Source organism: Thalassophryne amazonica, chromosome 8, assembly GCF_902500255.1.
Source record: "Thalassophryne amazonica chromosome 8, fThaAma1.1, whole genome shotgun sequence".
NCBI classification, from domain to species: Eukaryota; Metazoa; Chordata; class Actinopteri; order Batrachoidiformes; family Batrachoididae; genus Thalassophryne; species Thalassophryne amazonica.
This window is the reverse complement of record NC_047110.1, coordinates 112560489-112575073: the sequence shown is the minus strand read 5'-3', so window position 1 is coordinate 112575073 and position 14585 is coordinate 112560489. Positions and strand designations below refer to the sequence as shown.

General features: G+C 41.4%; 1 protein-coding gene across 2 annotated transcripts in view; it reads left to right on the top strand.

Moving 5' to 3' along the window:
• The window catches only part of LOC117516329 (NT-3 growth factor receptor-like), a 442081-nt gene that overhangs the window by 113776 nt on the left and 313720 nt on the right, over positions 1-14585 (top strand). For both annotated transcript variants that reach the window (XR_004562366.1, XM_034177281.1), the window contains exon 2: positions 14491-14565. Coding sequence is in view for 1 of the 2 variants with exons in the window: in XM_034177281.1 (XP_034033172.1) it covers positions 14491-14565 (75 nt within the window). In the remaining variant the exon portion in view is untranslated. The remainder of the gene's footprint in view (positions 1-14490; positions 14566-14585) is intronic.

Here is a 14585-nt window from a genome sequence, read left to right as displayed (position 1 = left end):
CGAACACTGCTCACATGGCACTTAGAAAATGTGTGGCCAGTCGCACTCTTGGCACGACAACAGTCTGCAGACAATCACTGTCATGCTGGTAGTGAAATTTGTCTAAGTGCCCCATGAGTGTAACTTTGCAAACACACACACTGACACGTTGGTGTGTGTGCTGAACTGACAGGAGGTGTGGCCACCGACAGAAGCGGCTGTGGAGATCTGTGAATCTGGACGTCCCAGTGGGACAACACGTACTGTGTTTGGATGGACATGGACTAACAACTGCCCACTGTGACGCTCGTGTGTCTGCTTGCTGTCCTTACGTAAATGTATTGATAAATAATAAATAAAAACATATATCGTTATGGCGACGGGCTGCAGTGAGTGAGCGCGCGCATGGCGCAGACATTGGCAGACTGCTTCCAGGTTGAAATGGACCGTCAGATCAGAACACGCAGCGGGCTGTCTGAGTGTCACACCACCCACGTGAGCTCTGTTCCACATGACGCAGTGTCAGTCCTGCAGTGCAGCGTCCACAAGACGCGTGTTGGGCAGAACACGCGCGCGCGGCTGGCTGGACGCACGGGGCCAGTAGATGTGGACATGAGAAGAGCGAACTGCTTCATCATTCATGTCATTTCATGACTGTATGTCAGTTACCGTGGGTCATCTACAGAGGAACAGATGGATCATATTTGTGTTGCCCGCTTGATAAGAGGGATTCAATAAAATGTGGTGTATTTATATGGTGTGCGGTTTTATTTTTTAAAATACTTCCATGTCCTTCCTGATATGAGGCAGTTTCCTGCAGCTTTTACAGGACAGTGATTGTAGCTCAGTGGTATAGTTTTGCGCTGGCAATCACAGCTTTTGGCACGGGTTTGATTCATGTGGGTGGCATGTGGTTTTTACTTCACAGCAGCTGGTGGCACTGTGTTCCTGCATGCAGAAACCGTTGCACCGGCATCGTGCATGCCTGCCCGTTGGCGCGATGTTTCGTGGTGCTCTCACACGAGCTACTGCAGCGGGTGTCGCCCTGACTTGTACATATTCGCACTGTGTGTGAAGGGGCCCTAAGCGTGACCTAGCATACTGTGCAGATGCTTTCATTTTCAGTTATTTACTTTCATCATTGGATGAAACCAAAGATCTTGATTTTGGTTGTACCCAATGCCAAAAAATTAGCAGGAAACCCTGTCAACCTGTCAAGGGTCCTCATCTTGCTTAATTCTTTTAGTAACAGAAACTCTTTTATGATGGCCACTCAAAGCTTCACTTCAAGCCAGAAAATAACAAAAGTGACACTAAAAATCAGGTGGTACAGTTTCACCGAATGCAACTTCCTGCTTTAGGTTCGTCATCCCATCGATTTATATACATACATTAGATTATTTTTGTTCTATATTTCTCTTCCACTTCAGGAGCAGACATTCAACTAACAATTATTTTCATATTCTATTAATCATTTGAATACAACCCCAATTCCAGTGAAGTTAGGACGTTGTGTGAAATGTAAATAAAAACAGAATACAATGATTTTCAAATCCTCTTCAACCTATATTCAATTGAATACACCACAAAGACAAGATATTTAATGTTCAAACTGATAAACTTTATTGTTTTTGTGCAAATATTTGCTCATTTTGAAATGGATGCCTGCAACATGTTTCAAAAAAGCTGGGACAGTGGTATGTTTACCACTGTGTTACATCACCTTTCCTTCTAACAACACTCAATAAGCGTTTGGGAACTGAGGACACTCATGATTGGGTATAAAAGGAGCATGCCCAAAAGTCTCAGCCATTCACAAGCAAAGGTCAGGTCAGGTTCCTTTATTCGTACCCGTAGGTACATTAGGTTTGAAAAGATGGGGTAAAGATCACCACTCTGTGAACAACTGCGTGAAAAAATAGTCCAACAGTTTAAGAACAATGTTTCTGAATGTTCAATTGCAAGGAATTTAGGGATTCCATCATCTACAGTCCATAATATAATCAGAAGATTCAGTGGCAAGGCCAAAAACCAACACTGAATGTCCGTGACCTTCGATCCCTCAGGCGGCATTGCATTAAAAACCGACACCATTGTGTAAAGGATCTTGCCGCGTGGGCTCAGGAACACTTCAGAAAACCAATGTCAGTTAACACAGTTCATCACTACATCTACAAGTGCAAGTTAAAACTCTACCATGCAAAGTGAAAGCCAGCCATCAACAACATCCAGAAACACCGCCGCCTTCTCTGGGCCCGAGCTCATCTGAAATGGACAGACGCAAAGTGGAAAAGTGTGCTGTGGTCTGATAAGTCCACATTTTGAGTTGTTTTTGGAAATCATGGACGTCATGTCCTCTGGACAAAAGACTAAAAAGACCATCCAGATTGTTACCAGAGCAAAGTTCAAAAGCCAGCATCTGTGATGGTATGGGGGTGTGTTAGTGCCCATGGCATGGACAACTTACACATCTGTGATGGCACCATCAATGCTGAAAGGTACATCCAGGTTTTGGAGCAACACATGCTGCCATCCAAGCAACGTCTTTTTCAGGGACGTCCCTGTTTATTTCAGCAAGACAATGCCAAGCCACATTCTGCACGTGTTACAACAGCGTGGCTTCGTAGTAAAAGAGTGCGGGTACTAGACTGGCCTGCCTGCAGTCCAGACCTGTCACCCACTGAAAATGTGTGGTGCATTATGAAGTGCAAAATACGACAACAGAGACCCCGGACTGTTGAACAACTGAAGTTGTACATCAAGCAAGAATGGGAAAGAATTCCACCTACAAAGCTTTAACAATTAGTGTCCTCAGTTCCCAAAAGCTTATTGAGTGTTGTTAGAAGGAAAGGTGATGTAACACAGTGGTAAACATACCACTGTCCCAGCTTTTTTGAAATGTGTTGCGGGCATCCATTTCAAAATGAGCAAATATTTGCACAACGTCCCAACTTTATTGGAATTGGGGTTGTATTTTCTAGATGAATTGATTCATTGTTTGAGCCAGAAAAAAAGAAAATAGTAAAATATATAGTAAGAAAATAGTGAAAAATATTGATCAGCATTTCCCAAAGCCCAAGATGACATCCTGAAATGACTTGTTCTGTGTACAACCCAAAGATATTCAGTAGAGCCATACTGATCATCTCGGTTGATATGAGCCTTTCACAAACATATTGTATCTGCATTATTTTTGCAAACAAGAAAACATTTGTTTGATTGAATAAATGCAGAAAACCCTTTGGCTGATGGAAATCATGTAATTACATAGTTTTCCCAGCAGAGGGCACTGTGACAGCATTGTTTACAATGCTGCCAAGCATTGTTGGGACCCCCATCACCTCTTGGTGACATTAACAACAAGAGACTGAGGGAAAGCGAGGACTTGCCGTTCATTTCCAATCAGAGTGGGTGTTTTGCAGAAACAAGAGATGGTGGTCACTATGCAGCCAGGTAGGCGGGGCCAAAATGGACGTGAAGTCTGTTTTATGCAAATGATGAGTGGCACGACACAGCGACTGCTGATCTGAGTATGGGTCAAAACAGTTGTATTTCTGTATAAATTTAATATGTTTGCCATTTTTTCTCATATATTTTGTAGATGTTCGTGAGAAATAAATCCTTCTGAATCTTAAGTAACCAGATTACACCTCTGAAGTGATTCAGAACACGTCTTACAGAGATGTTAGCATGCTAGTGACACAGGAACTGCACTGTAAAAGATGTTGGACTGAAACAAATCAAGCAAACTTTGGTTCCGTTAAGCAGTCAAGCATGGAGGAAAAACTCAGTGACATTGTCGGATATTTCTCTCCTGTGTGATATACCATTAAACATTATGTGCATTATTGGCAAGTAAGCGCAAGCTGGCCACGCCCCGGAACGCCCATCAAGTGACAAACACCAACTGCTTGTCGTCCTCGTTTGTAGGGGATTTTCTTGCCTGATTTTCTTAATGTGGTGGGCGAACTTGAAGACTTAAAGACTGACAGGAAACAAACTTCAAAATCAGATGTTGCATTAAAAGGATACCTTCACAGAATGAACAGAGAGTCATTACGACAGCGCTGGGCTCCTGCAGCACCCCCCCCCCCCCCAGGAGTTGTATACAAGAGTCCCGACATAGCGCTCCGCCTACATTTTTAAGCCTGCTCTTGGCCCACCCCCAGGTGGACGGGCCTTGCCCTGTGTGTGGATCATTAGAACTATGATTGGTTGGAAAGTCTTTCATTTGTATGCGGGTGACATGCTCGCATTTTTTATCTGAATGGTATGTGTCATATCAAAACCGTGTTCTGTCTGTGTCTTATGTGGCGTGCTAAGCAAAGAACAGTATGTATCATGACACCTGTTGCCCCAGATGGAGATATGAAGTTATCAAGTGGTCTGAGGACGAGGTCATGGGACATACTGTCCAACAGTAGATAATGTGACCATAAGGATACAGTGACAAGAGACAAATGGTCGCTATGCCACCAGTTAGGCGCGGCCAAAATCAACAAGAAGTGTATTCTATGGAATTACGGAGTGACTGTCAATCTGAGTGAAGGCAGCGTGATGGACGTTGGTTGATTGTATTTAAAGTTAGCTATAATAAAGTTCATGTTTAAACTGTAAAACATCAAACTCCAATTAAATTTCTTTGCCATAAGCAAATGGTAGTAATCATTGGCATTTTACATGTACAGTACTGTGCAAAGATTTTAGGCATCCCAGATTCATGATAAAAGTATCATTTGATCCCCCCCTCCCTTTTTATCAGCATGTCAACATTAAATCAGTTAAACAAAAGTGAATATGTGAGCTATATTGTTTTAAATTCTATAATCATAATAATTTCTTTGTAAGTGTACTTACTGTCCAGCAGAATACCACACTAACATGGTTGTAAATGATCATGAAATATTAAATGATTGTAAAACACAATTACTCATACTTTAAGTTGCGTTTTTGTTAAAATAATTTTTGAGGTCCTGCGATTTGTAATCTGTTGTGAATTATATAAAAAAAATCACACGTAAATAAAATCCAATTTTCAAATCAGTTATCATTAAAGTTGAAATTCATCACACATTTCATTTATTTATGAATATTAATCAGGTTTTCATATTTTTTAATGCTTTTGGGATACATTAAATTTGCATAAAACATTTGCACAGTATTTTATATATATCAGAGGATGTGTCAGTATTGTACATATTTTTACTCCCCAATATTCGTATCGTATCAGCCCCCAAAAATCCATATTAGTCGGGTTCTACTATTAAGATAATTATCAGAGATGATGAAACAACATATTTATATTTGAGAAGCTGAAATCATTTCATAAAGGCTATTTTTCCCCTTCAAAGTGACTCAGAATGATTAATTGATTATGAAATTAATTGGTGATTTGATTAATCATCAATTATTCATTGAATAATCAATTGCAGTTGTACCTGCGATGTGTCGTTTATGTGGAATAAAATCCCGACATCTTGAGGAGCGGAACCACACAAGGAAATTTTGTTTGTCATTGCTGGCTTGCTGTAGCGGTAAAAACAAAAGTGTGACTCATCTGTGGGCACGTGGGCTTTTCTGAGTCTGTATGACATCACAGCTGCACAGCAACTGCCTCAAGGTCGAGCAATTCTGAGGTTCACTGTGTTGCTCAAAGATACTTTGATACTCAGCTGCAACTGGGATCAAATCCATCAATTAGCGGTTCGCGCTCCTCCAGCTGAGCGGTTTCTCAGTATTTAATATAATATTCCATTAATGGATTGGATTCATTTGTGGATAATTACTTTATAATGAACAGAAAAAAAGGGCGTCATGATTGTACGTTCGTACCCGACTGGTGACCTGCGACCTTCTCACTGGACAAATTGATGCATCGCTCCAGCAGCGGTTTCACGTTGACACGTTAAACCTGTGGTGTGTTGCCGCTGCCACGGACATAACAAATTGAGCAATGACAGACCGGAGGCCGTGCGGTCACATCGCTCCCTGGTGATGCCTGCGCCTTCACGCCAAGCGCCGCCACATCACTTATTCCTTTCAACTCTGGGCTCTGGTGTCACACACACACACACACACACACACACACACACACACACACACACACACACACACACACACACACACACACACACACACACACATGCATCAAAGACAACTTAATACACAAACACGCTGTCTGTTTCCATGTCAGCACGGCGTCTGCGGCGGCAGTCTGAAGCGCATCGTGTTCTGTCAGCTTTCACTCCCACACACACCGCGCTTTGTGTCTTCAGTAAATGGCGCTTCATGAATGTTTCATGTGTTTGAAACCAAACACGGCAATCAATTCAAGCCTCTTACACCTCAAACGCACCAGGAGAACCATCCTCTAATCACAGCCCATTCTCGGGCGACAGCTTTGGGCTGAATGTAAATGCTGAAGATGCAGCTAGCTAACCCCAGGAGGCCTTTCTCTTGCCGTCTTAATGACAGGTTAGCTTTCACCAAGCTTGAATACATTAGCCACAAGGTGAAATGTTACAGATGCACACATCGAATCAGAGCGTCGTGGACAGATTTCTGCACAATGCTTGCCTACGCGTGGTTTGAAATTCCAGGATTAGGCTGTTGTCATGCTGGGAAATTAGCCATGACGGTTTAATGTGCAAGTAGGTGAGGCTGGAAGTTCACTGACAGATTTACATGTACTGTTGACAGCATGTCGCTAATTATCAGACATAAGCTAATGTCACAGCCTGAACAACTATGATTAGCACGAACAACTTCACAGCTAACTTACACAAACTGAGTTCACTTTTAGTAAACTTTAGCACACAGATTTGCATCAACCTAGCAATCATTAGCCACAGCTGCTGTGGGCCTCTGCAGTAATAAAAGTAAGCTGTATCTAAAATTAGCTAGCCATGAGCAGTCAAAAAATAAATGCTAATGATAGAATAATATCGTAGTTTGCAGTCATTTGTAAGACTATCAATACTTAAATACATTGACATCACACTATTGTTAATTTATAAATAGTGTGGTGAGCCAGCCTGGTCACTAAAATAGCTATCTATGCTAATTTGGCTAGTTAGCTTGTAGCTGTTTTGAAAATGAGGCTCTTAATCTCGTTTGTGAGCAAATGATACATTCTGTGTTACTGCAGCCATCCCAGTTGGTGATTTTATTCAATAAATTACTTTTACAGTTTTAATGTTAGATATTTAGGTTTTTATTATTAGTGTCACACAACAACCCGATCTCATGCCAAGTTCCTGATCACGACATTTGGGGGTTACTTGGTGTTATGATTAGGGCTAGTGTTAAAATTAGTCAGTGACGGATGACCGCGTCACAAAAATATAATACATTTTTGTGGTAGTATCATGAAAAAACCAAACCATGAGACTGAGCGGCACGCTGACACCACTAGTTATGTGCTTACGTGGAACCTGATGGTCCGTTGATGATCTGAGTGATTGTGAATCTGAACAGAACCGTCTCATACAAACTTATCAATCAGAATGACACAGTTGGATGATCTGATCAGAACGTCAGTCAGAATAACAAGAGGTGAAAATGTGGTCATATTTCTTCAACAGGAAAATTTAAGTGCCTGTTAGCCGAGTCAGTGCTTGCTCAGATCACTTGTTGTATGACGTTCTGTTCATCTGGCGCTTAGTGATGTAACGCTGGTGACATATGTTCAAAGAATTAAAAAGTAGTTGATTGGAATCGTTGGGATGAGAGGGTTTGTTTTGTTTGACTGCAATCACTTTAATCATTGTGGAAATTAAATGTCAAGATGACAGATATGATTGTGTTGAGTGACGGTTAAACATGTGAATCTGATCAGTTTAATTACATCACAAGTTAACCAGTGCTAAGTGTGGGTCACGGCCCCCTGCTGGGCTGTGAATGCACTGCAGGTGGGCCATGAGAATTTTTAAAACAATAATGCATAAATAAATGGGCTACATTTATATAGCGCTTTTACATCTGCATCAGATGCTCAAAGGGCTTTACAATGCCACCTCACATTCACCCTGATGTGAGGGTGCTGCCATACAAGGCGCTCACTACTCAACGGGAGCAACTAGGGGATTAAGGACCTTGCCCAGGGGCCCTAGTGATTTTCTGGTCAGGTTGGGATTTGAACTGAGGATCTTCTGGTCTCAAGCCCAATGCTTAACCACAAGACCATCACCTCCCATGAATGCAGATGTTTTTATTTTTTGATTTTGTAATAAAGTTTAAAATGACCCCAAAATATTTGATTATTTTTTTAAACTGTGATCAGAATGATGGAGTTTATATATGCAAGTAAACAAAACGAGTGGATTCACCGATCAGAAAGATTCCATTCTAATGGGAACGGTTTGCGTAAAAAACATTGGCACAGGTGGTGTGACAGATCCCGTGCGGTGCCACTGCACCAGTGACCTTCTTGCCCCGCCCCTTTGGCATTACCGGGCTCCGGTGTGAAGTGGGCGTTGCAGATGCTTGAATAACTGTGTGTCTTTTCTTTTTTTGCAGCACCTGTGAGCTTGTCTTTGTATTTGTGTGCGCTCACACTTTGGAGGCACAGTGCGTAGGAGGCTGCTGCAGCGCTGCAGCTCTTTCTGGGTCCTGGCAGGCAAACATTGATGGTTTGTGTGGGTAAGAGGTCTGACTCCTCACACACTGCCAAGATCAGGAAGGAAAGGGGACAGAGGGGGAGGGTGGGGGAGGCAGAAAGAGAGGAGCAGTGGTCCGGACGGTGTGTCCGCTCTGCCACTGCTGCTTTTATTTGAAATAATCAATTAACCCACCAGTTATTTTTATGATTGATCATTTTGGGAGGAAGTACCGTACAGGTGGTCACATCGTGTTTCCTCACAGGGACGGTTTAAGGTCTCAGCCTTCTGGTGATTTATGTCGCGATTTGGTGCTGTGGATTGAAAAATAATCAAAACTCCATCTCCAAAGTCAGATTTCAGACCCTCCACATTCTGTGCCTCCTCATGTGGGAGGTTTTTTTATGTGGATTTATTTTGGTTTTAGACAGAAGAGCTGCTTTATTCAAGGTTCTTTTAAAGCAGGTTTTAAAATATATATATTTTCTGCTCCCGTCTGAAGCACATCGTTCCATGATTCACGCTGCAGGATTTATGTATCTAAATGTTTTCAGGCAGAATTCATTCAAAATTTAGGGTTTTATAGACTATTTTAAATCCAGAATTTTTTTGTGTTTATTGACCCGTTTAATACTAAAAGCAGGCTGTTTTGATCAGTTATATTTTGAATGCGAATAGACTTAATTTCCAAGAGGCTGTGTGGGTTTGCTTTTGAGGATTCAGCAGGGATTTTTCCCTCAAGAGAACACATTAAAAAACAACAACAACAAAAAAAAAAGCGCTGTGGCAGCGAGCGCATCAGTGATGCTGTCAGTAATGTGATGAACGCCGGCAGAGGCTTTGTGTTTAATTCAGCTCTTCAATGAATCAGCATCGCTCCCACACGCTTGGATGAACGAGTGAATCAGTGTTTCCAAAAACAGATCCCGAGTCGTGTCTGGGGCGGGATGCCGGAGAGCCACCAGCTCCCAAAGCTGCCGAGAGACTTTGATCCAAATAAACACGTTCGTGTTGTTTCAGTTTGATGTCACAGCGACATATGAGTGTTTAAAGTAAGTGGCAGCACAGACTGGCTGCTTTAACGTGAGCGTAACTACAACCATGTGAGGGGAACCATGTGAAAATGACAGATTGAAGGGTCCAGAAGCAATCGGACCGTTTTCTGCTGTTCAGGTACAAGTTATTCCCCCAAAGACAGTTGGCAAAACGTGCAGAGTTGATTTCAAGGTTTCACTTAAATCAGTCATGAAGACATAAAGAATTTGACAGAGGAGGGTAAATCTATTTGAAGCAGGTCATCCTTAAATCCTGAGGGGGCATGCACGATGCAGGAGATAAGTGAGGGAAGCCACCAAGATACCCATGACAACTCTGAAGAACTTATAGACTTTTTGGCAGTAAAGGAGAAACTACAGTTGTATGCAAAAGTTTGGCAACCCCTGATAATTTACATGATTTTCCTTTATAAATCATTGGTTGTAATTTCAGTTTCAGAAATTTCAGTTAAATATATCATATAGCAGACAAACACACTGATATTTGAGAAGTGAAATGAAGTTTATAGTATTTACAGAAAGTGTGCAATAATTATTTAAACAAAGTTGGGCAGGTGCATAAATGTGGGCACCCTTGTCATTTTATTGATTTGAATACGTTTAGCACTAATTATTGGAACACAAAATTGGTTTGGTAAGCTCATTGACCCTTGACGTCCTTACACAGGTGAATCCAATCATGAGAGCAATCACAGTTATAGTCAACCCACAGACCTGCTCCAAAGACCTACAACATGATCTTGCTGCAGATAGTGTCTCTGTGCATCGTTCAACTATACAGCGCGCTTTGCACAAAGAGATGCTGTATGATGCTGTAATGCAGAGGAAGCCTTTTCTGTGTATACGCTACAAACAGAGTCGCTTGAGGTATGTTAAAGCACATTTGGACAATCCAGCTTCATTTTGCAATAAGGTGCTGTGGACTGATGAAACGAAAGTTGAGTTATTTGGACATAACAAGGGGCGGTATACATGGCTGAAAAAGAACACAGCATTCCAAGAAAAACGCTTGCTACTTACAGTAAAATTTGGAGGTGGTTCCATCATGCTCTGTGGCTGTGTGGCCAGTGCAGGTACTGGGAATCTTGTTAAAGTTGAGGGTCACATGGATTACAGTCAGTATCAGCAGAATCTTCAGAACAGTGTTCATGAATCAGTGACAAAGTTGAAGTTGCTCTGAGGCTGGATCTTTCAACAAGACAACGACCCTAAACACTGCTCAAAATCTTCATGCAGAGGAACAAGTACCATGTTGTGGAATGGCCATCTCAGTCCCCAGACCTGAATATTATTGAAACTCTGTGGTGTGATTTTAAGCGGGCTGTCCATGCTCAGAAACCAACAAACCTGAGATGTTTTGTAAAGAAGAATGGTCCAAAATACCTTCAACCAGAATCCAGACTCTCATTGGAAGCTATATGAAGCATTTAGAGGCTGTTATTTCTGCAAAAGGAGGCTCTACTAAATATTGATGTATTTTTTCTGTTGGGGTGCCCAAATTTATGCACCTGACTAATTTTGTTTAGAGAATTATTGCACACTCTCTAAATCCTATAAACTTCATTTCAATTCTCAAATATCACTGTGTTTGTCTGCTATATGATATATTTAACTGAAATTGCTGATCCAAACAACCAGTGATTTATAAAGGAAAATCATGGAAATTATCAGGGGTCCCCAAACTTTTACATACAACTGTACATAGTGCATATCTCCTGTACAAGTATTTATAGTTATATTAAGTTATAGAGCTTCACAGTTGAGTGGAACATAAATGTTAATCTTCTGTGTTGCAGTTATATAGTACTTTTTGTAATTATGATGGGTAAACTATCTAGGCATTGAAATACATACTAGAGGAGTATAGTTTGTGTGAAAGGAGTATAGTTTGGATTGGAATATAGTCTGCACTAGAAGAGTACAGTTTAGACTGGAGTATAGTCAGCACTAGAGGGGCATAGTCCGTATTTAGGGAGTATAGTCTGGATTTGATGGAGATAGTCTGGAACCATGGGGTATAGTCTGTGCTAGAGAGGTATAATCTGGACTGTAGGGATATAATCTGGACTCAAGGATTATAGTCTAGACCAGAGGGGTGTAGTCTAACATATGGCAAAATAAACCTGTCTAGGCTGTTTTAAACTAAGGTGTATATTTTGGGTGAGGTAAGACAATACCTTGGTAATCTGGCCTGCTACCTGGGTACGTAGCTTCTCAGCTGAGCAGCAATATTTATTCATCAGTCGCTGCTGACCGACCATCTCGCCGCGTCGTTCTGTTGTTCTCATGTTATGTATCATTCAACAAAATGACCTTTTGATACACACTGTGTAAGTCATCGTTCATTCACTTGTTGAAGCACCCACACGAAAAGTGACAAAATGTAAAACGTCCTGATGACGAGATAAGAAGGTCAGATGCTTTAAATACAGTATGTTTACTTTATATTAAAATATGTTGATTTAACTATCTCACAGCATTTCTATTTTCAGCTTTTAGTTGGAGATAATGTGACAACATTTCATTGGTTTCTAAAGTTTGTCTGACGTTAAATGAACTCAGCAATCAGACTGACCAATAATGAAAGAAATTGCTTGTTCACTGTAAGATGCGAGAGTGGACAAACTGAGCAAAGAGAAAAGAGAGTAAATATGCAAATGTGCTTTGGTGATGAATCAGTCCTCAGAAGACAGATGGACAAATGGCAGCTCTAAGCGATCTTTGCGTACCTATTGACGGGGCCAGCAGGAGGTCTCCGGGGTAAACAGATGTTCAGAGTGAAGTGATTTGTTTCTTCTGATATGTTGCCATACGCTGCTGGTTCCAACATGAGTCATGATGCTGTTTCTTCTGCCGGGCTCCCACAAGGCCATGCTGCAAACGTTAGCGTCCAGAAAGGCCCACAGCAGCCGACAAATTTAGATCAGGGTTACAATATTGATATGAGCTTTGAATTTTATTAAATTTTCTGACTTGGGTTGAACAAGACGAGCTAGCTCCAGTGAGCGCCGCGTTCATCATCTCAGAGTGCAGTCGGGGAAGACCCGACACCAAGTCTGAATCCAAAGTATCTGCGCTAAATTTTTGATTGAATATTTTGAGGAGACCTAAGTTAAGACATTAATTGTGGTGAGTCTTGGGGCAAACACACGGGGCATCCAGACTGGCTAATCCTGGACCAGTTCCTGGACTATGCAGTTGTTTCTACCCACCCCAAAGTGTCGTCCTCCAGGTCTGAGGTTCATCCTAGTGTTGTAGTTAAGGCTCAAACCCACAAGGCCAAGGTTTTGACACCAGGAGCCAAGGCTTTGACCTCCATGGCACAGCCTTGGACCTTCAAGGGGGAGCCCTTGACTCCTTCAAGGCTTTGAGCCCCAAAGCCTCAAAATAAATTCATGCCCTAAGGCATAAACAAAATAAAAGATAAAAACGGTTCATATGAAGATGGAGGTTCACATAAAAAAGAGACAGCATGGACTTTTATGTAAAAACATTGAAGAACCGTAGTGGAGCAGATTACACCAGTGTTACAGCAAAATCATGTAAATGCTTGTTCAAGCACCAAATTTGGCTTGATGATTCCCACAAACCTGGTCAACTGGCCACTTGAAACTTCAAGATTTACTAAGATGGCCACCAAAGCAGCCTACCAAAAATTAACATTTGCATTGAAGCGCTCTGATCACAATAAATCTGTTTTAGAGTGCCAGTGAAATCCAAGATGGCATCTAATTTCAAGATGGCTGCCAAACTGACCCCAGAATCATTTTAAGTTAAAAAAAAATAAATCTCATTACTTATTTGATTTGTGTGACCTTGGTGTGAAATTGTAGGTATTCAGGCATGTTGATTTTAATTTGTCATGTTCCAACAACAATATGAACCTCAGTGACATAAACTGCCATTTGACCGTGTTGACTGCAGGTATTAAAGATAACAACACAATATGTTTGACACTAAACAACAGTTTCACTTGCTGGGTGGAAAACATCAATACTAAATATAATAATTTTCACTCTAATTTGTCACATAAGCAAAATAAAAGCTAATAAATACCATGAATACCATATAAAATATAACAAAAGGGAATTTGACAACAATATCATTTTAATCAATCAAATCGGAGCATTTCTATGCAAAAAACCACTTTTGATCGGTCGTTTTGGTGGTCATCTTGGAAAATGAGCCCCATCTTGAATTTTCAAGTGGCCAACTGATCAAAGATGCTACATAATACTATGAGAATCACCACAACAAAGTTGGTGCTTATATCACAAAATGCATGATTTTTAGATTATCTGCTGGACTACAGCAGTTGTTTGTAGTAAACGTAGATGTATCATGAAAATTCCCTGAATTTTGTTTGAGATGGTCGAGGCTTTGAACCCTCAGTGCCTGAGGCATCTAAGACCAAGGCCAAAGCATGGAGAAAAAAAAGGGGCCTTCAGGTGCCTTAAGGCCAAAGTAGAGCTCAGAATCGCTGGTCTGTACGTGGGGTCGGGATTCCCAGAGCTGCTGGGTCACTTCCAAGGTGGAGGTACTTGAATAACTGACAGTGTCTGAGACAGTGGGTTGATCTGTGAGTTGTGTGGGTCTGACGTTGAAATCCCTGTGGAACTACCTCACAGACACAATGTTCTAGAGACATTGAGCCACTTTTCCATCACTGAGGGCAGCATCCAGATCTCAGCAACAAACGTCAAGCTGAAAGGACCAAATGGTTCTGTAGTACTGTATCAGATTGGACTATGAAAAATGTGAGGTTTTGTAATCACTGCTGCGTACAGAACAAACGTCAAACCACATGACTGTGTGATGAAAGTTTCACAGACTGATTTGTGGTTGGTTTTTCTTCACAGACACATTGAGAACTGGTCCGATCTCCAGACGCTGCGAGATGTGGACATGGAGCTCTACACCGGTTTACAGAGACTGTAAGTCAGAGTTTCCTTGG